The sequence below is a fragment of the Colobus angolensis genome, unplaced genomic scaffold (genome assembly GCF_000951035.1).
Source record: "Colobus angolensis palliatus isolate OR3802 unplaced genomic scaffold, Cang.pa_1.0 Scaffold16, whole genome shotgun sequence".
Lineage (NCBI taxonomy): Eukaryota > Metazoa > Chordata > Mammalia > Primates > Cercopithecidae > Colobus > Colobus angolensis.
In genome coordinates, this window is record NW_012114710.1 from 5,980,168 (window position 1) to 6,002,569 (window position 22,402).

Here is a 22,402-nt window from a genome sequence, read left to right on the forward strand (position 1 = left end):
GCCAGGATGGTCTCGATCTCCTGACCTCGTGATCCGCCCGTCTCGGCCTCCCAAAGTGCTGGGATTACAGGCTTGAGCCACCGCGCCCAGCCTATCCTTGTTAATTTTCTGTCTCAATGATTGGTCTAATATCGACAGTGGGATGTTAAAGTCTCCTACTATTACTGTGTGGGAGTCTAAGTCTCTTTGTAGTTCTCTAACTACAAATTAGCTTTACAAATCTGGGTCCTCCTGTATTGGGTGCATATATATTTAGGATAGTTACTCTTGTTGATCTCTTTACCATTATATACTGCCCTTATTTGTCTTTTTTGATTTTTGTTTGTTTAAAGTCTGCTTTGTTAGAAACTAGAATTGCAACCTCTGCTTTTATCTGCTTGCCATTTGCTTGGTAAATCTTCTTCCATCCCTTTATTTTGAGCTTATGTATGTTTTTGCACAGCAGATGGGTCTCTTGAATACAGCACACTGATGGGTCTTGACTCTTTATCCAATTTGTCAGTCTGTGTCTTTTAATTGGGGCATTTAGCCCATTTACATTTAAGATTAATATTGTAATGTGGGAATTTGATAATGTCATCATGATGCTAGCTGGTTATTTTGCATACTCACAAGCCACTGCTCAAGGAAATAAGACAGAAAACAAACAAACGGAAAAAATACTTCATCCTTGTGGATAGGAAGAATCAGTATTGTGAAAATGGCCATACTGCCCAAAGCAATTTATAGATTAAATGCTATACTCATCAAACTACTATTGACATTCTTCACAGAATTAGAAAAAAATACTTTAAAATTCGTATGCAAACAAAAAAGAACCCTAATAGCCAAGACAATCCTAAGCAAAAAGAACAAAACTGTAGGCATCATGCTACCTGACTTCAAACTGTACTACAAGGCTACAATAACCAAAACAGCATGGTACTGGTAACAAAACAGACACTTAGACCAAGGGAACAGAATGGACATCTCAGAAATAAGACCGTAAATCTACAACTATCTGATCTTCAACAAACCTGACAAAACAAGCAATGGGGAAAGTATTCCCTATTTAATAAATGGTTGTAGGAAAATAATGGTGCTAGGAAAACTGGCTAGCCATGTGTGGAAAACTGAAACTGCACCCGTTCCTTACACCTTATACAAAAATTAACTCAAGATGGATTGAAGACTTGAATATAAAACCCAAAAGCATAAAAATCCTAGAAGAAAACCTAGGCAATACTATTCAGAAAATAGGCATGGGCAAAGATATTATGATGAAATCACCAAAAGCAATGGCAACAAAAGCAAAAATTGACAAATGGGATATAATTAAAGACTCTGTGCGTAGCAAAAGAAACTATCACCAGAGCGAACAAGCAACCTACAGAATAGGAGAAAATTTTTGCAAACTACCCATCTGACAAAGGTCTAATATTCAGAATTTACAAAGAACTTAAACAAATTTTCAACAGAAATAAACATCAAAAAGTTGGCAAAGGACATGAACAGACACTTCTCAAAAGAAGACATTTATGCAGCCAAGAAACATATGAAAAAAAAGCTCAACATCACTGATCATTAAAGAAATGTAAATCAAAATCACAATGAGATACCATCTCACAAAAGTCAGGATGGCGATTATTAAAAAGTCAAGAAACAACAGATCCTGGCAAGGCTGCAGATAAATAAGAACACTTTTACACTGTTGGTAGGAATGTAAATTAGTTCAACCACTGTGGAAGACAGTGTGGTGATTCTTCAATGATCTAGAACCAGAAATACCATTTGACTCAACAATCCCATTACTGGGTATAATACCCAAAGGGACATAAATCATTCTATTATAAAGATATATGCACACACATGTTTATTGTAGCATCATTTACAATAGCAAAGACTTGGAACCAACCTAAAGGCCCATCAATGATGGACTGGATAAAAAAATGTGGTACATATACACCATGGAATACTATTGCAGCCACAAAAAGGCATAAGATTATGTCCTTTGCAAGGACATAGATGAAGCTGGAAGTCATCATACTCAGCAGACTAACCTAGGAACAGTAAACCAAACACCGCATGTTCTTACTCATAAGTGGGAGCTGAACAATGGGAATACATGGACACAGGGAAGGGAACAATACACACCAAGGCCTGTTGAGGGGGCAAGGTGGGGAGAGCATCAGAACAAATAGCTAATGCATGCAGGTTTTAATACCTAGGTGATGGGTTGATAGGTGCAGCAAACCACCATGGCACAGGTTTAACTATGTAACAAACTTGCACATTCTGCACATGTATCCTGGAACCTAAAATAAAATAAATTTTAAAATAAGAATAGTAAAATGATATAAAACTTCATAAGATTTTTAAAAAATGTGTCATAAAGAGTATCCAATTATTTCAAAAGAAGGCAAGAAAAAAGATAAAAGGAGTACAGAACAAGTAGAACAAATTAAATATACCCAGCAGGCTGGGAAAATTGGCACATGCCTGTAGTCCCAACTACTCATGAGGCTGAAGTGGGAAGATAGCTTAAGCTCCAGGAGTTCAAGACCAGCCTGGGCAAAATAGCAAGACCTCATCTCAAACAAAGAGAAAGAAAGAATAGTCAGATGGATTTTCTTAAATGAAGTATTATATGGTATTTATAAAATATACATCTAAAATGTAAGAATATAAAAAGGTTGAAAGTAGGCAGTGAAAATAGATATATCATGTAAATGTGAATCAAAATATATAACATATATTATATGTTTATGTATAATATAGCTATATTCATACGAGAAAAAAATAAACTTTAAAGCCAAGGCATTATTAGCAATAATTTACAATATATGAGCATGGGGCCCAGGGATCAACATTTTAACAAGCACATTGCTGATTCTTATACACTCTAAAATCTATTTGATAAAGATGTATTGTATTAGGATTAAGGCCTGGAGAACATAAAGAAATAGTCAATCCCTTAAATCAACTGTTGGTGGGAATGTAAAATAGTTTCTCAATCTCAACATGGACATTTTGGGCCAGGTAATACTTTGTTATGGGGGACTGTCCTGTGCATTACAGAACATTTAGCAGGATCTCTGGCTTCTACTCACTAGATGCCAGCAGTATCACTCCTCAGTTTTCACAACCAAAAATATCTCCAGACATTGCCAAATATCCCTGGGACATGGAGGGAGGGCTAAATCTTCCCTGGTTGAAATCCATTGCCTTAAAACAACTTAATTATTAATTGTCACAAATTAGTTTTGATTTTTCAGAAGAGCAAAGCAATCATGTTTGTTATGTAAAATCCATATCCACCCACCCATCAATCTATCCATCTACCCATCCTTTCTGCAATTATTTATTGGGTGCCTACTCTGTGCCAAGCACTGTTATAAGTTTGGAATACATCAGTGAAAGGGACAAAAACCCCAACCTCCATACAGATTACTTGGAGATGGAAAGGAGAGAGAGAGAAATCATCTAAATGGAAATCAATGCTTAAACAGTCTGTACAAGAGCCGCATTTGATTTCAATCAGTCTCTCTTTATAATATTTCTAATTTTTTAAAGTTTCCTTTCTGAAAAATATTGGCCCTGATTTTGAAATCATTTGAACTCCACTTTTACTGCAAGACTAAAAACACAGAAGTTCCAACTCTCTGACCTTATGATCCTGTCCTTCCTACCTCTCAACAAGAGAGGTGAGAGGTGAATGTTGCTGAAATTTGAGGATCTCCATTTTGAAGGTAAGCAAGGCATCCCCTTTATCTGCTGAATCATTTTCACTAGGTACTTGGCTAGAAGAATAAAATTTCCAAGGGTAGCTAGCGATAGTGGTTGGTGAACATCATTTCACCAACCACTATACCATGTGAAACAGGGTCCTTTGCAGCACTTATATTTTATAGGCAATCAGGGTCAGCCTATCTTTAATTCCAATAAAATCACATATAGAAGTAGAAAGTCAGAACTCAAATTACGTAATTTAACTAAAAAGAGAACGATAGTTGTATTCCTTAACTTAACTGGGCCCTCAATTTTTAAAACAAGAATTTGAACAAAATCACCATTGCATCAAGAATAATATTTTATGATTTTTTTCTCTCTGCTTTTCATTTCAAAAAGTCTACCCCCTGAAATTTTAGAATTGCAATGGTGAAAGAAGCAGTAACGTATAATTCAACACTCTCTTCTTCACCCACCCCCATATAAGAAACAGCAGAAAACATGATCTCATTCTCATAAAAGTAGTGACAGGGAAAGCATTTAGTCAAGTTTTGGAACTCACTAATTCTATATTAGCTAAGCTTACATCACTTACATAAAACCACAGAACCCACAAGGGGTTTCCATTAGAAAAGCATTGGCTTGTGTCCCATTTTTTTAAAAGGTCAGTGAATGTTGTTTTGAATGTATGGCTCCTAATAAACTGAGCCACTGAAGGCAGCATTGACAACCAAAGAAAATTATACTATTTTAAAATCAAGGTCAAATTTTAGAGAGGCATTTAATGAGCTTCAAGAATAGAGTATACTTTTCCTTAACATTAAACAGAGAAAATAAAGTATTCATATGGCAACAAGAATAAAGTGGATCTCTAATGTTGCTAATCGAAAGAGGCAGAACAACAATGGGGATGAGGCAGCCAACTGGAATTTCTCATGGCAATTTGAGCAAAGTGGATAGTTCCAAGGAAATCACTAGATTGTGGAGATATTCAGGGATGCTCTTGACCACATTTTTATGGACATTTCCCTGTGTATCACTTTTAAACTTCTAGGCTATTTTCTAACATCTTGCAAAAGAGTTTCAAAGTTTTAATAGGAGTTTTGATACAAGGCAAACATCACAATTTCACTTTCCCAAGGAGTTTCTTTCCCACAATTGTATTGCACTTTCTAGACCACTTAAGGACATTTTTGATCATGGACATGTTTAAATTTGAAATAGACATTCTCCAAATGTTCAATCAATTTCACAGAAATATTTCTGTTAGTGCAAAACTAAATGGTCTCCCTAGGAATGCTTGTCTGTATGTACACATATTTGTGTTACTGCTCATATATGGAAATAATTCTATTGAAGGCAGATGAGTTCATTTGGAAATGAGAAATCATCCAAAAATAAAATGGCTTTCTTCACTTGACATTGTATGAAGCACAAAAATATTTATATACTAACAAAAGATACTGGTAGTATTTGAATTAGACAAGTATCAGACAGAGAATGACAGTACACTAGGATATGTACCATGCTAGATATCAGGCAAGTGTCTGGAACCAAGGACACCATAGCAAGATATGCTTAGACTGGTGTGGATCAAAATCATTAATCACTGGCTATAAAAAGAGAAATCCTTTTAAATTAAAAATATCCAAGAAAAGAAGAGACATCAGGATAAGTAATAGGCAACAAGTGAAGTGAAGTGTCTAAGGAAAAGGGAATTCAGTAATGAGAGGTCTTATTTCCAGAGGAATCTGGTCTGGCAAACAAACCAAATGAGCCACAAGGGAGAGGGAAAGGGTAAGACAAAAATAAACAGAAAACCAAAGGCAAGGAGCCAGGGAAAGGAGACCCCGTTCAGGGAGATAGTTTATTGGTTCTGTTTTGTTGCCCAAGGAAGGTAAGCCTACAGAACGTAAAGGAATCTGCAGAAGAAAATAACCTGGAACAGGGGCAAAGACAACATGGGGAATAGGAAGCAGAGTGCACTGCTGAAACCAGTCACCCTTGTACACCCTTGGGTACAGATCAGTTGGTTACACTAACAGTTGCAAATTAGAACCATTCAGGTGATCTCATGGCTTTGAAAGCTTTCAGAGACAACCCTAAATTTGGGGTGGATTGAGGGGCAGGTATCTCAGACCAAACCTTAAAATGACAAGAAAATAACATTCAATATCTGTCATGTGCCAAACACTAATAAGAATTTATATATATTATCTCACTTAATTATTCATTCATTCTATCATTACTGACCACCAACTGTCATGTGAGACACTTTCCTAACAATGTGATGATACAAGTGTTATTAATATCCTCAACTCACAGAGGAAAAAAGTGAGACATAGAGTAATGGAGTTACCTGTCCAAGGTCACAGAATGGGTACATTGTTAAGCTAGACAAATTTAATTTTTGTTTGGGAAAAATGGATTCAAATCTTCTCCTCACTATTCAAATGATTTGTGTTTCTGGGAAAGTTCTTTCCATTTTTTTCCTCCTGTGTTTCTCATACTGTAAAAGAGGAAATTGCTTTCAGTATTCTCAGATTTTATTTATGATAACTCTAAAGAATTCTTGAAGGATAAAAGGGGCATTGATGCAATGGAATAGGTGCTATAACTATGATTTCACATAAATAGTCCAAGCATACTTTTTCTCACGACAACATTGCATGAGGCTTTCCCACTTTATATATATATTTTTTTCTTATAAAAACAGTATGTGCCTACAAACCTTAGGGATATACAAATACTTAAGATTCTTAACTCTGACACAGAATGTGTTTATGGAAGCTACAGATTCACATGAATGTTAATATCATGAATTTGAAACTGAAAGAAAGTAGTGCCTGTGGAAAATGTAGCATTGGGTATAATTTACATCTTTTTAAGCACATTTCTTAAGTGTCTACTCTTAGCAAAGCACTTTCTTGTAAGCTGCCACATTTATCTGTATCCTTGTAAATGTTTTAGCTACACTTGAGTTTCACCAAAGGGTGAACTTTAAAAAGGCAAAACTCAGAAATGAAAGTAACTTGATAAAGATTTGGCCTTCCCCAAATTTTTCCAAAACAAAATTTAGTGTTAAATTCACATGCTAAAAAATCTCTCCAATTTTAGATTGGCTGATGAATAAATGCTTAAGAAGTTTTGTCAGTGGCATATATGCACTAAGTACATCCACAGTGTGGCTAAAAAGAAGTAAGGCTAACTGAATTAAACAACATATAAAACTCAGCCTCCAACTATATAGGCATTCCTTGTGTTCACATACCAAAATCCTAGTTTCTATGTGAAATATTTTTCAGAGTATACAAGAATTCTATTGTCCAAAGAATGTTCCTTGAGTATCATTTTAGTCAAGGACACAGTGCAATTCTCAGAACCCAAACTCCCAGTGAGCTCAAAGAAATGCCTTATTTGTATAGCATGACACAGATTGCTCCAATCTGAGACAAAAATGGATTCCTCAGAGGCAGGAGGAGTCCTGAGAGTGTAGCCAAAAGTCTTGAGTGCAAGTTCAAGCTCTGCCACTGTTCCATCATTCAGGCCAATGGTTTTCCAAGTGTAGTTCCTGGACTTACAGCATCAGCGTTACCCAAGAACATAATACAAATGCAAACCCGTGGGATCCCCAACCTACTGACTCAGAAATCCTAGAAGGAGGGCCTAGCCTTCTGGGTTTTAAGAAGGCATCCAGGGCATTCTGATGCACATTCAAGTTTGAGGGTCGCTGCTACAGACAAACTACTCTGGAGCCTCAATATCCTCAGCTCCAAACAGGAATAATGATACCAAATCTCTCTTCTTCAAGGAAATATTCAATAACAAACAGATTTGATAACTTGCAAATTTTTAGATAATGGCAAAGTATTCATCCAGAAAGATAACTCTGAACACTATTTGTGAATTTGAAAAGTAGTCATAATAGTACAGGTTGTTAGATAGATTGCTAATGGAGGATTCTAACTAAGAGCTTATTGAAATGCGAAGTTTTCTATTTGGTCTGCAATGTTTTATATATGATATTTTGTTATAAACTTCACATCAAACACAAACCTCATGATGTTCCCTGGTGATGATCATTAAAACTTTTTCTCACTTTTGTCAGGTCATCTTTTTCTTCAAATGATTGCAGTTTGAAAAATAACTGGGCTCCTGAGGGAAAGAGGAGCTAGAGAAAGAAGACCTGTGACTAAAAGATTAAATAAAAAACTGTTTCAAAGGAACTATAAAATTTCAATAATTTACTTTGTTTTCTGTTGAAAAGACTGAATCACAACTACTTCAGAGACTGAGTTTTCTGACCTAAAGAAAGATATTAGTAATCCTTTCTTCCCAGAAATCCCACGATGATAGCCTATCCAAAACCCTTCAGCAGCAAATAATAATGCTTTTTCTTTCCCCACCATCAAAAATTACGAAGGCAACAGGTCACTTTCCCCTTAGTATTTTGAACTCAACAATGAAATTACCACCTACCTGACTTTTAGCTTTGTTCCAGCTAATTCATGCCAGTTTCTTTGATTTTTCTAATTTTAAATTTCTGTCCATCATTAAAAATCACATATTTATCTTGTTCTTATGATATCTCCAGGTTCTACTTCAATGTTTAGAGATTTCTTCAAACACAAATTCCAAAGTTTCTATACAGCAACATTCATATTTCTTCACTTGCTTCCCCAGATTAGAAGAGAGCTTGGCTACAGAGAAGATACTCAGTAATTGTTTATAGAATTGGAATGTCTCATAAACCTCATCAAGGAAGTTTATATCAATTGCCCTTGCAGATTCTAAATAGAGTAATAAACTCAATGTTCTATCAAAGTATAATGGGTTAGATAGTGTTCTCCAAGATTCATATCCACCCTGAACCTCAGAATGTGACTTTATTTGGAAACAGAGTCTTTGCAGATGTAACTAGTTAAAGTGAGGTCATAATTGGATTAGAGTGGGCCACAATCCAAGGACTGGTATCCTTCTAAGAAGAGAAAATAAAGACATGTCCTTTAAGCCCCAGTTTGTGATATTTTGCTATAGCAGCTTCAGGAAACCAATAAAATAAGCATCACCGTTTCCTGCACTAACTGAACAACTGACAGTGTTGCCATAGATTGCCTGGTGTCCACTAAAGGCCATACTTCAGATATGTTATTCTCTCAAAGACAGATACAAATAAAGACATTTTATTTCAGATCATCCTTGCTCTCAAAGGCTTGTTCATTCAAAATCCAATTCTAATTCCAGCAATAAATAAAAATGTCAGAAAAAGTGAACATATGATAAAGAAAAGGTAGAAGAATACCCAATGATTAAAAATCACATATTGAAGAATATTCATTTAAGGAAAGTGCTTAATATATAATGTTAAGTGAAAATGACAAAGTAATACACGTATTTCTTTATGCAGCATACATTGAAGTTTTTTTAATGAGAATATAAAAATGAGATTCTTGAAGAAAACAATAAAGTGTTATCTCTGGAAGGTAAACTTAAAGACACCTTACATTTTACTCTTCCTATATTTATTTACTTATTTTCTACAATGAATGAATTACCAGAAAAATGCTACTTACAAAAGGATAAATGAAGACAACATCTTAAATCTTAATACCCATTCATTCAAGAAGATAAGGATACTTGCAAACTAACACAATAAATAATTTGGTATGTCTCTGACAGGAATTAGGCATCAAAAAATTATATATGAGAAAACTGAGAATGTTCTAAAATTGTGCAATGATAGATCAGATCAAAATAGCCCCCAGAGTTTTGCTTTCTCTCGCTGATCTTTCTGCTATTGATATATTGATAACGCCTTATGGAGAATACTTGGATAGTCCTTTTTTTTTTTTTTTTTTGAGACGGAGTTTCGCTTTTGTTGTCCAAGTTGGAGTGCAATGGCATGATGATCTTGGCTCACTGCAACCTCTGCGTTCTGGGTTCAAACAATTCTCTTGCCTCAGCCTCATGAGTAACTGAGATTACAGGCATGCGCCACCACGCCCAGCTAGTTTTGTATTTTTAGTAGAGACAGAGTTTCTCCATGTTGGTTAGGCTGGTTGCAAACTCCCGACCTGAGGTGACAGCCTGCCTCGGCCTCTCAGAGTGCTTGGATTATAGGCGTAAGCCACCGCGCCTGGCCAGATGGTACTTTTTTAAAAAGAACAATCATACTGGGCAATTAAATATAATAAAACCAATCCAGACATAGTATCGTGTGAAAAAACTGTTTTAACAGACTTTTCTAAAAACACACATGAAGAGGTCCTGGAATGGAAGCTTTCTTTTTTTTGAGACGGAGTCTCACTCTGTCGCCCAGGCTGGAGTGCAGTGGCGCTACCTGGGCTCACTGCAAGCTCTGCCTCCCGGGTTCCCCTCATTCTCCTGCCTCAGCCTCCCGGGTAGCTGGGACTACAGGCACCCGCCCACGCTGTGCTGATTTTTTTGTATTTTTAGTAGAGTCAGAGTTTCACCGTGTTAGCTAGGATGGTCTCGATCTGCTGACCTTGTGATCCACCTGCCTTGCCTCCCAAAGTGCTGGGATTACAGGCGTGAGCCACCATGCCCGGCCGAAACTTTTGATTCCATACTATTGTTTTGCTTGACATTTTAAGAAGAATGCAGAAGTTGTACAACTTACAAAATTTTTAAGTTTTAATTTTTTTTTAAGTTAAAGGAAAGGAAAAAAGAGATAAGGAAAGAAACTAAAGTCTCTCTGTAGCAGATCTGACTACATGTTCATAAGAGAACCAAGACTTTTTTTTTTTTTTAAGATAGGGTCTCACTGTGTTGCCCAGGCTGGAGTACCATCTCAGCTTCCTGCAACCTCTACCTCTCAGGCTTGAGCGATACTTTCACCTCAAGGAACTGGGACCACAGGGTGTGCCACCACACTCAGCTAATTTTTTTGGTGGTTTCTTTGTTTTGTAGAGATAGGGGTTTCACCATGTTGTCCAGGCTGATCTCAAACTCCTGGAATCAAAAGCAATCCTCCCGCAACAGCCTCCCAAAGTGCTGGGATTGCAGCCATGAGTCACCATACCTGGCCATTTCTGAAACAATTCATTCTCTATGTGGTCATGCCAGATTTTTTTCTTAATAACTAAATAACACAGAAACTCTTTTAATCCAACACATATGAACAAATATTTATAATAGTCCCATTTTTTACTGTAAATTTCAATTTAATGTATATTCTTATACAAAAGTCCTGGTGAAAATTAGGATCCGTGGCTCTGCACCTAAGCTGGGGAGGAACGGAAAGAGTTCACGATGGGAGGCCTGGGGCCCTGCCTGCCGGACAGCACTATCTCTACTAGCAGTGGTTCCAGCCTTCTGATAAACACTGGCCTGCTGTCACTTCCCTGTAATGCATCCGCCTGGATTCTCCCCCTGGGAGTCAAAGTCCATAGCCTGACCTCAGAGGAAGGCCTCTGTATCACCCCAGTACCCTGCACCACTGTTATACGAGCTTCCTACCCTTCCTAACACTAATCTCTACATGCTGCTTCCCCTACCAAGAATGCCCAATTCAAGCAGACCCTGACCTCTCCCTCAGGCAGTCCAACCACCCAGAATGAATATTCTAGCAGAGTTTTCCAAACATTAGTCATTCACCTCTTTGATGATTTTCACCATAACTACAAAATAGCACCATGATGGGCTGCATGCTGCCTGTGCCGCCATTTACTTAATGTTTTCTTTAAATGACTCACTTTTGTGTATAAATAAATTCATTTCAAAAGAAAGAAAAAAAGAAAATACAGTTTCAAATGTTCAAATGCCATGTGAATTTCAAAGAAAAAGAACTGTTCTAAAAAAATTGCATTTTCTAAATTGTACACCAAATTTATTTAAATCATAAAATAGCAAAACACTCTTAAATAAATATTTATTTTAAAAAGTAGTTATAAAGCAGCAAAATGAACTACTCAAAGGCACTTATACACAATGCGGTTTCAAATCTTTAAGAATACACTTAAAAGTAACAGGTACACAGAGCTTTATTTTGCTTTTCTGTCTGTTTTTTATGTATGTTTGAATATTCTCATAGTTTAAAAAGTTTTTAAAAATGTACTTCACAAGGTTAATGCTTCCTATTATCACCAGTAGAGAGCAGATGATTGCTATAATTATATATTACTTATTAGTATTTCACTACTGGTATATATTTTATACAAAACATATAATAGTTTCCATTCCTGGAAACCAACTATGCACAAAATGCTTCATAGTCACTGCTTGACATAACAACCTTATGAGGTTAGTGGTTTTAATATTGTCATTACATAGATGAAGAAATAGCAACTCTTAGAAATTAAGTAACTTGTTTGAGATTACAAATTTAGAAAATAGGAAATTAGTGCTTTAAACCCATGTGTATATGACTCCAAAGTCTATGTTATTCATTTCTACACTACTCTGTTTCACAAAAAGTATGGCTTGTTTTGAATGTTCTCTACCATTAAACTCTCTTTCACTGATAATCATAGTGTGACCTAGAGTCGGTCATTTATCCTCTAGGTCCACCAATTGTGCCATATTTTTAATGTGGGAAACTTTGATTTTGAATCAGTTGAACCAAAATAATTTGAAATGGTTGGACCAAAGCTCAGATGAGTTTGCAGATCATCTTACGTTAGAGTGTTTATAGAAATTTCTGGAATAGGTACTACACAGATGAAACCAACTCAAATCTGTCAAAATTACTCCAAATTACTGAGATCTAAGTAATTATGTTTTATCAAAATTGTTAAGTACAGAATCACTTCATAGAAGAAACAGTCAATTAACACACTACTAAGGTGAAAAATAAATGAAGTTTAAGAACGTTAGTTAGATTTGTTCCTTTAACAAATATGTATTGAGTTAAAATTCAAAACACTGCAGGTATAGAGGAAAAAAAGAGTATTCTTTCTCTGGAAGCTTACCATCCAAAAGCGAGAAAGACTTGAAATGAATTACTCCATTATGTTGCTCAAGCATACCAAAGAAACACCATAGAAAAAGTGGCAACAGAAGGTACCAGTGGCACCAGGGGTACCATAGAAAAAGTGGCACCAGAAGCCTGCTTTGGAAGTCAGGGAGGCATCACAGGACACAGAGAGTTAAATTAAGACACAGAGAGTAAATAAAACCATGTTGCATTTTCAAGGTCAATATTAACAATAGCCAATTTTTACTAAACATTCAAATCTACACATTTTTTGAAACACTGTGGTGATTCCTTAAAAAATTAAACATAGAATTATCATATGATTCAACAATTTCATCTAAGTATATTCCCAGAGGATCTGAAAGCAGATAAAGAACAAATATTTGTATACCCATGTTCATAGCAGCAATAGCCAAAATGAGAAAACAGCCCAAGGTTCCACAGGTGGGCAGATACCTGTGGATAGACAAAATGTGGTATATATATACAACTGAATATTATTCAGCCTTAAAAAGGAAGGAAACTCTGACACATGCTATAAGATAAATTAATGTCAGTCATATTTTACTAAGTGAAATAAGTCAGTGGTAAAAGGACAAATATCTGGTTCCACTTACTCTAGGTACTCTAGGTACCCAGAGAAGTCAAATTCAGAGACATATAGTAGATTTGTGGTTGCCATGGATGGGGAAAATATCGTATTTCAAAGTATTTATAGGAAGTTCTAAAATAGGTGTACAAAGGGAATGGGGAGTTAGAGTTGAATGGATACAGAGTTTAGTTGGAGAAGATGAACAGGTTCTAGAGATGGATGATGCCAATGGTTGTGCAACAATGTGAAAGTACTTAGTACCATGGACTATACAAGTAAAAATGATCAAAATGGTAAACTTTACATCGTGTATATTTTGCCACAATTTAAAAACTGTATACTTTTTTCTAAAACACAGACTTTACACTCATTTTTTTATATTTGAATTACCTTCAGTATAAAATATTGCTCTAGGAGGTAGAAAAAGACTGAAACCTCAATTTAGAGTGGATAAATCAGGAAAAATAATTAATGGGTCAACAACTATTCATTGAATACCTTCTGAATAGATGGACTTCTCATTATTACCATGAATGTTTAAGCATGTTCAATTGGATATAAAAATGCAATAGGAAAACTGACATTTCTTTCTCAAAAGTTAGGAGTTGCCAAGACAAACGGTTTCTCCGTATTTGAAATAAAATGAGGTCAAAATTCATTTTCAAATGAGAAAAAAAGTGCATTTTTCATTGTTTATGGCCTAAAAACAACTAACAAAAGTGTCACCCTTGGACTAATTACAAGGGATAAAAATTTATGCTCTGGAAAGTAATATTTTCAAAAAGTCAGAGGTGACCAAAAGCAGTATATAATAACCAAAAAATTTAATCATAGCTGATATATTAAAATATTTATGATAGCAATCAGAGTTCACTTAGTTCAAACAAGTTCAGCAGGCACAGAGCACAAAGAAAGAAACAGGAGAGAACAGGTTTTCAAATTCTAAAAGCAAATCTTTGAGTCATTTGTATAATTTAAGTTACCAGTTACTACAGAGTTTACTGTCTGCCCATATTTTTTCTATTCCCACTAGCATAAACAATATTATTTTTCAGTTATAATGAAAGTTGACTCTACTTACTCCTGATGGAAATATCTGAATAATATTTCCAGCTATGTCTAGGATTCTTAGTTTTTTAAGATCACAAAGTTCCTGTGTCAGAAAACAGAAGAGAGAGAGAGTTTTTTTAATCTAATATTTAAAATCATAAGGAAAATCATAAATTTTTTTAAAGCTCCAATATGACGAAGGCGGCCATCTTTCTAATCACTGTACCGACCAATTCTTCAGTACATCTTCCCAAGCAGATCCCCATATCCTGGACTGCCAGATATCTTTGAATTCTTCATTTCCTCTGACCACTCTGGGGCAACGTAACATGGCCACTGTGAGTTACACTACTTCTAGATTCAAATCTCACCTCTGGCAGGTACTATAACTATGGGCAAATTTCTTAATTTCTTTGTACTTCAATTTCTTCATTTGTAAAATGAAAATGCTAATAGAAGCCCTTAAGTCATATGGTTGTTGAATTAACTAAATGAGTTACGAATCTGAAAGTGCTTACTAAAGGCCTACTATGTAGTGAGCACTCAGTAGACATTGTCAATTATTAAAAATAGAAAGACTTTGAGAAACAGAAAACAGATGTAATCCTGGAATATTGTCTCTATTAAAAATTCCACCAGTATTTATTAAGCATCTACCTTTTACTTAGCCCTGTGCTAACACAACCCTTTCCTTATAAAAGAAAGAAGATCTGTTACTGCCTCTATCTACATGCCAAATGTGACTGCTCATTACCATAGTAACCACACGGTTGTTATAATGCATCTGGGTTCTGGTATTTCTACTAGCAAGCAAAGGATAAGTAGTAATTCTTTTTAAGTGGAAATGTTAAAAAAAAAAAAAAAACTTAAAAATTGAAAAATAGAGGTATGACTTACTAAACAGTCCCAACCACTTATAGTGACATTTCTAAAATGTCACTCATATATTGATGATCATACCTCTCCCTAGGGAGACGATATGCTTCTTTAGTCATGCCAGTACTCTTCCTCTTCAGTTTTATCACATGTTATCTCAGGTTTCATTCTCTGGAAGCAGATGTGAGACGGAATTTGGGGTGCTAAATGTTTATTAGGGATCACCCCTGTAAAAGGCAGGGTCGGGAAGCAGGACTGAGCAGACAGGGAACTTGAGGTGGGATTCAGACACAATAGAATCTTGTTCAGGTGGGTGGGGAGCTCCAGAGGGCTATTGCCCATGCAAATTCTTCTCTATCAGGCAGAAATGGCCAAGCCTTTATATCCCTCCCTTGTTAGGTCACAAGATGCAGAATGCTTTAGGAAGAGCATGACCTTGGGCAAGAAAAGAGGCTCTCTGCAGCTAAGGCAGACCCTGAAAGAGCTAACAGCTAGAGGCTGTCTGCAATCCCCTTCCCTACAGATAGGCAGCAAATCCTTGAGGGGAGTTCTCAAATCCTACATAATCTTCCATTGCCATGATACTCTCCTTTGTATTGTATTAGCTGCGGAGATCTTCAGACTCCAATGTGTTCCTTCAGTATCTCATGTTATGATATAAGGGTTTCCCACCCTACTTGAAAACACTTCATAGCATTACTTCCATTGCTGTGGACTCTTTCATTTTCATTTGTTCATTTTTGCTGCCATGACTGCCACTATTATTGCTGTTGTTATTTGTTGCTGTCTTGTTCCAATCTTTGCATGTGTATACCCCTTACGAGTATTCAATGAAGGTTTAAAAACTCACAAATAGGCAAGGGCAAAGTTGTGCTATGAGAATGAGAAGTGTTATGAAGGGTTAAGGAAACAGTGACATGTGAAAAATTTGGTATAGGAGGTCAGGAAAGGCTTCCTGGAAAAAGTGAAGTTTAAACTGAGATTCTTTGAGCTCTTTGGAACAAATGATGTTCCATTAAGAGTAAACAGTTGTTTGGGATAGAACTACAAGAAGTCTAGTGTGATGGTTAATTTTAGGTGCCAACTTGACTGGATTAAGGAATACCTAGAATGCTGGTAAAGCTTTATTTTGGGTGTGTCTGTGTGAGGTTGTTTCTAGAGGAGATGGGCGTGTGAGTCAGTAGGAGTAGGAAAGATATATCTTCAGTATTGCTGGGCACCGTCCTGTCAGTTAGTGACTTCGATGAAAAAAGGTGATTTCCTCTCTCTTCTGGAGCTGGGACACTTCTTCTTCTTCCCTTGGACCTCAGAACTCTGGGCTCTCCAGCCTTTAGACTCTAAGATTTACACCAGTACCCCTCCCCTCCAGCCACCACCACAACCTCCCGGTAATCAGGCCTTTGACCTCCAACTGAGAATTACACCGTTGGCTTCCCTGGTTCTGAGGCTTTCAGAGTTGGACTCAGTCACACTACCAGCACTCCAGGGTCTTCAGCTTGCAGATAGCCTGCTTAGGACTTCTCAGTCTCCATAATTATGTGTGCCAATTCCCCTAATAAATCCCCTGTTATCTATCCTGTTATCTGCCTGTCTATCTATCTATCTATCTATCTACCCATGTAAGTATGTTATTAGTTCACTAGTTGTGGCCTTCCAGAAAGGCATACAGCCAACCCACAATTCAAGTAGTTGAATACCATCAACTACTCGCTATCCTCCTGCCCTGTCACATCCCGCTAGTGCCTCTCATCTGTCATATCCAAGAGGAAACCAGAGGACAAAGCAGTTCACTGCTGCCCACACAGGTCAGTCTCCCAAGCAGAAGGCAGGACAGAGAGTGAATATGAAGGAAAAAATGAGGAGAGCCAGTACACATTCCAAAGCCAAAACGAACTTGTATTTTGTTCTGTATACATGGTTACCAGATAAAATATATAATGCTCACTTAAATTGAAATATCAAGGCTTGGCACGGTGGCTCACGCGTATAATCCCAGCACTTTGGGATGCCGAGGTGGGCAGATCACGAGGTCAGGAGTTCGAGACCAGCCTGACCAACATGGTGAAGACCCGTCTCTATTAAATTACAAAAATTAGCTGGGCGTGGTGGTGTCTTCCTGTAATCCCAGCTACTTAGGAGGGTGAGGCAGGAGAATCACTTGAACCTGGGATGCGGAGGTTGCAATGAGCCAAGATCGTGCCACTGTACTCTAGCCTAGGCAACAGAACGAGACTCTGTCTCAAAAAAAAAAAAAAAAAGAAAAGAAAAGAAATACCAGACAAACAATAAATACGTTTTTTAGTCTATTCCATGAAATATTTGCAACATACTTACAGCAAAAAAATTTAATCATTGCTTGTCTGGAATTCAAATTTCAGTGAGCATTCTATATTTGTATTTACTAAATCTGGTAGCCCTAGCTATGTGGGATAATTCAAATTATAGCCTTCCTCTGTCATAGGGATTTGGGAACTGACTACCTTTAATCTGAGGGAAAGCAAGTGGTGGCTTATACTCAGATACCCAAATCTAATCTATAACCACCTCCCATCATGTTGAGTTCTTCTCCAACAACAAAGTGGTGTGGTTCCATGTTTTGCTTACCTCTGGCAAAACTCCAATGTTGTTTCTGGCTAGCAAAAATTTCTGAAGCTTCTTCAAGAACTTAATCTCTTCAGGTATGCATATCAGCTGATTGTAGTTAAGTTGAAGTTCAACAAGATTCTTAAGAAAACAAAGTTCTCTAGGAATGCTGACTAGTTGATTATAATTTATACTCATATAAGTAAGACTTTTTAATCTAAAAAAACACAAACACCAAAGTATATGAATGAAACTCACAAGAATAACAGAGTCCACTATATAGGCCCAACTTAGCAGAAGCCATGTGTAAGTTTATTTTTTGTAGCTCATCTGAGCTTTCTTCAGTCAAGTGTTTACAACTATTGTGAATCGTAAGTATAAAAAGTTTTTGCTGAAATTTAATTTTTAAAGATCTTTTGTAATCAGATGGCTTATGTTAAAAGTATGTTAGGTAATCAAAACCTAGATTTAAGAAAAAGAAAATTCTATTTCCTTTCTTTATGCATATACATTGGTCATATCCAAGAGAAAGCTAGAGGTCAAGGAGAACATGGACACACCTATGTATACAGATGATACAGGTACAGGCATAAGCATACATAGACATAAATATACCTAGTACCAAATAGATATGACTACTGCTCAATTGCTGTGAAAGTTCAAAGATGAATCAGCCACAAATTCTGCCCTTTTGGATGTCATGGTTTAGAAGGAGATATTAAATAGAGCCATAAACTGAGAACAGCAAATACCATTGGCTAAGGAGAAAAAGGTTAAGGAAATTCGATTCTGTAATTGCAGATAAAGTTCCTGAAGCATATTGCAAATTTTTCTAAAGAGTTGACATTTTGAATTTGGCCCTGAATAAAAGAACTTATAAAATAGGGCAATAAGAGAGAATAGTAAGCTAAGAAAATATATTATGAATAAGGAAGCAGAAGGGAATTAACATTACTAAAAACAACTACATGCCTGTGCATTAAATTTAATCATCAACAAAACTCTGAGGTTGGAATTACTACTCTTATTTTAAAAGTGAGGAAAATAAAGCATTACAGGCAGTAAATAAATTTCCCAAGTTACTTATGCGGTAGGTAACAATGTCAAAATTCTAATGCAGGTGTGTCTGTTTGAAAAACTAAGAGTGAAAACATATAATGATCTCAAGGTTGAAGTGTGTTAAGATTGAAGTAATGTAAGAATGAGGGAACTAAATTTTTAGGCAGTTGAAAATGGGAGACTGGAGGTTAGGAAGTCATCAGTGCTAGCAAAGGGAATTTTGAGGATTCTATAGATTTCTCGATACATAGTAGAAGCCATATGAATATATGGGACTGATAGGAAAAACAACAAAAGAAAATGGGCAGAGAGAAAAGAGAGGAAGCCAATAGAAAGATTCTTGAGAAATATAAACAACTGACCATTAAAAATTAAAGGCACCCAGCAAAGTTATGAACAGAGAAGTAGAAGAAGAACCAGATTAGCAAGGAATCTCTGAAGGTGGGAGAGAAGAAAATTTCAAAATTGAAGACATGGTCAAAAGTTTAAATGTTAAAGAGAGATAATCCAAACTAACAAACAAAACTAATAGAACTAACACAGAGTCACAAACTACCAAGTCAATATTTAAAAAATCTATTCTATCTCCATATTGTAGCCACAAACAATTGGAAAATAAAAGTTTAAGATTTCCATTTATAGTAATGTACAAAAAACCCTTCATGAAATAGTTAAGAGTACATATAACAAAAGACCTGAGGGACCTCTACACTGAAAACTATAAATCATGACTGAGAGAATGTAAAGGGGCTCTAAATAAAAGTAGAGATACATTATATTCAGGAATAGAAAAGAAAAATATTGCTAAGATACCAACTTTTTAATATTGATCTATAGATTCAATAATAGATCCAAATAAAAATTTTGACAGCTTTTTTTGTATAAGACTTGACTCGGGCTGGGTGCTGTGGCTCATGGCTGTAAACCCATAATTTTGGGAGGTGAAGATGGAAGGACTGCTTGAGCCCAGGAGTTTAAGACCAGCCTGGGAAACATAGTGAGACCCCATGTTAAAAAAAAAAAAAAAAGAAAGACAAATAAATTTTAAAATGTATATGGAAATTCAAAGGGCCTAGAATAGCCAAACTATTATAAAGAATAAAATCAAAAGACTCACATTACCTTATTTCAAAACTTACAATGCAGCTGCAGCAATCAAGATCGTATGGTATTGGAGAAATGATAGTGCTATAGTCTGAATATCTGTGTCTCTTCAAAATTCCTATGTTAAAATATAATCTCCAATGTGATGGTATTACGAGACGGGGCCTTTGGGAGATGATTAGGTCATGATGAGGGGGTAAACCTCATAAATCTAATTAATGTCCTCAAAAAAGGCCCCAGAGAGCTCCTTGCCCCTTCTACCATGTGAGGACACAGTGAGAAAGGTGGCACTCTATGAACCAGGAAGTACACTCTCACCAGACATCGCATCTGCCAGCACCTTGACCTTCACTTCCCAACTTACAGAACTATGAGAAATAAATTTCCATTTTACTCCTAGAAATGTAAATGAAAATGAAATTAAACATGTTTACAAAAAGATGTATACAATAATGTTTATTGTAACTTAATTCATAATAGCACTAAAATGGAAATAACCCAAGTGTACCTCAATAGGAGAAAAGACAAATAATTTAGGGCATATTCCTGCAATGAAATGCTACTCAGAATAAACAAAAACTGCCAGGCATGGTGGCTCATGCTTGTAATCCCAACACTGGGAGGCCAAGGCAGGCAGATCACTTGAGGTCAGGAGTTCGAGACCAGCCTAGCCGATATGGTGAAACCCCATCTCTACTAAAAATACAAAAATTAGCTGGGTGTGGCGGCAGGCACCTGTAATACCAGCTACTCGGGAGGCTGAGGCAGGAGAATCACTTGAACCTAGGAGGCAGAGGTTGCAGTGAGCTGAGATCGCTTCATTGCACTCCATCCTGGGTGAGTAGGGCCAGACTCTGTTTCAAAAAAATAAACAAACAAACAACAACAAAAAAAAAACCAATGAACTACTAATAAATGCAACAGTTATGTGAGTCTCAAAAAATATGCTAAGCAAAAGAAGACAGACACAAAAACGTATATACTATATGATTCCACTTATTTAGTTCTAGGAATGGTAAAACTAATTTGTAAAGAAGGCAGAAATCAGAATATTGATTGCTTATGAGAGGTAAGAATTCACTGGAAGGGTACATGAGGAAATTTCTGGGCTGAAGAAAATGTTTTACATGTTATTGGTATGTGTATGTTTGCCAAAATGCATAGATTAGTTTTATGTAATTTTTATTCAGCAGGAAAAAAAGGTCATTATATTTGACTATGTAAAGGACAGTAACGACTTTTGAAAATGATCTACGGTAGAATGGAGAAGACAGTTTTGGTTACTGTAGCCTTGTAGTATAGTTTGAAGTCAGGTAGCATGATGCCTCCAGCTTTGTTCTTTTGGCTTAGGATTGTCTTGGCAATGTGGGCTTTTTTGGTTCCATATGAACTTTAAAGTAGTTTTTTCCAATTCTGTGAAGAAAGTTGTTGGTAGCTTAATGGAGATGGCACCAAAACAGAGATACAAACCAATGGAACAGAATAGAGCCCTCAGAAATAATACCACACATCTACAACCATCTGATCTTTGACAAACTTGACAAAAACAAGAAATGGGGAAAGGATTCCCTATTTAATAAATGGTGCTGGGAAAATTGGCTAGCCATATGTAAAAAGCTGAAACTGGATCCCTTCCTTACACCTTATACGAAAATTAATTCAAGATGGATTAGAGACTTAAATGTTAGACCTAAAACCATAAAAACTCTAGAAGAAAACCTAGGCAATACCATTCAGGACATAAGCATGGGCAAGGACTTCATGTCTAAAACACCAAAAGCAATGGCAACAAAAGCCAGAATTGACAAATGGGATCTAATTAAACTAAAGAGCTTCTGCACAGCAAAAGAAACTACCATCAGAGTGAACAGGCAACCTACAGAATGGGAGAAAATTTTTGCAATCTACTCATCTGACAAAGGGCTAATATCCAGAACCTACAAAGAACTCAAACAAATTTACAAGAAAAAAACAAACAACCTCATCAAAAAGTGGGCAAAGGATATGAACAGATACTTCTCAAAAGAAGATATTTATGAAGCCAACAGACACATAAAAAAAGCTCATCATCACTCGCCATCAGAGAAATGCAAATCAAAACCATAATGAGACACCATCTCACACCAGTTAGCATGGCAATCATTAAAAAGTCAGGAAACAACAGGTGCTGGAGAGGATGTGGAGAAATAGGAAAACTTTTACACTGTTGGTGGGACTGTAAACTAGTTCAACCATGTGGAAGACAGTGTGGCAATTCCTCAAGGATCTAGAACTAGAAATACCATTTGACCCAGCCATCCCATTACTGGGTATATACCGAAAGGATTATAAATCATGCTGCTATAAAGATACATGCACACGTATGCTTATTTCAGCACTATTCACAATAGCAAAGACTTGGAACTAACCCAAATGTCCATCTGTGACAGACTGGATTAAGAAAATGTGGCACATATACACAATGGAATACTATGCAGCCATAAAAAAGGATGAGT

General features: G+C 36.4%; 1 protein-coding gene across 1 annotated transcript in view; it reads right to left on the minus strand.

Moving 5' to 3' along the window:
* LRRC69 (leucine rich repeat containing 69) overlaps positions 1-22,402 on the minus strand; it is a 108,238-nt gene that overhangs the window by 60,030 nt on the left and 25,806 nt on the right. Inside the window, exons 4-5 of the mRNA XM_011937059.1 lie at positions 17,766-17,961; positions 14,317-14,388 (exon numbers count right to left, since the gene is read on the minus strand). Coding sequence (XP_011792449.1) covers positions 14,317-14,388; positions 17,766-17,961 — 268 coding nt within the window. The remainder of the gene's footprint in view (positions 1-14,316; positions 14,389-17,765; positions 17,962-22,402) is intronic.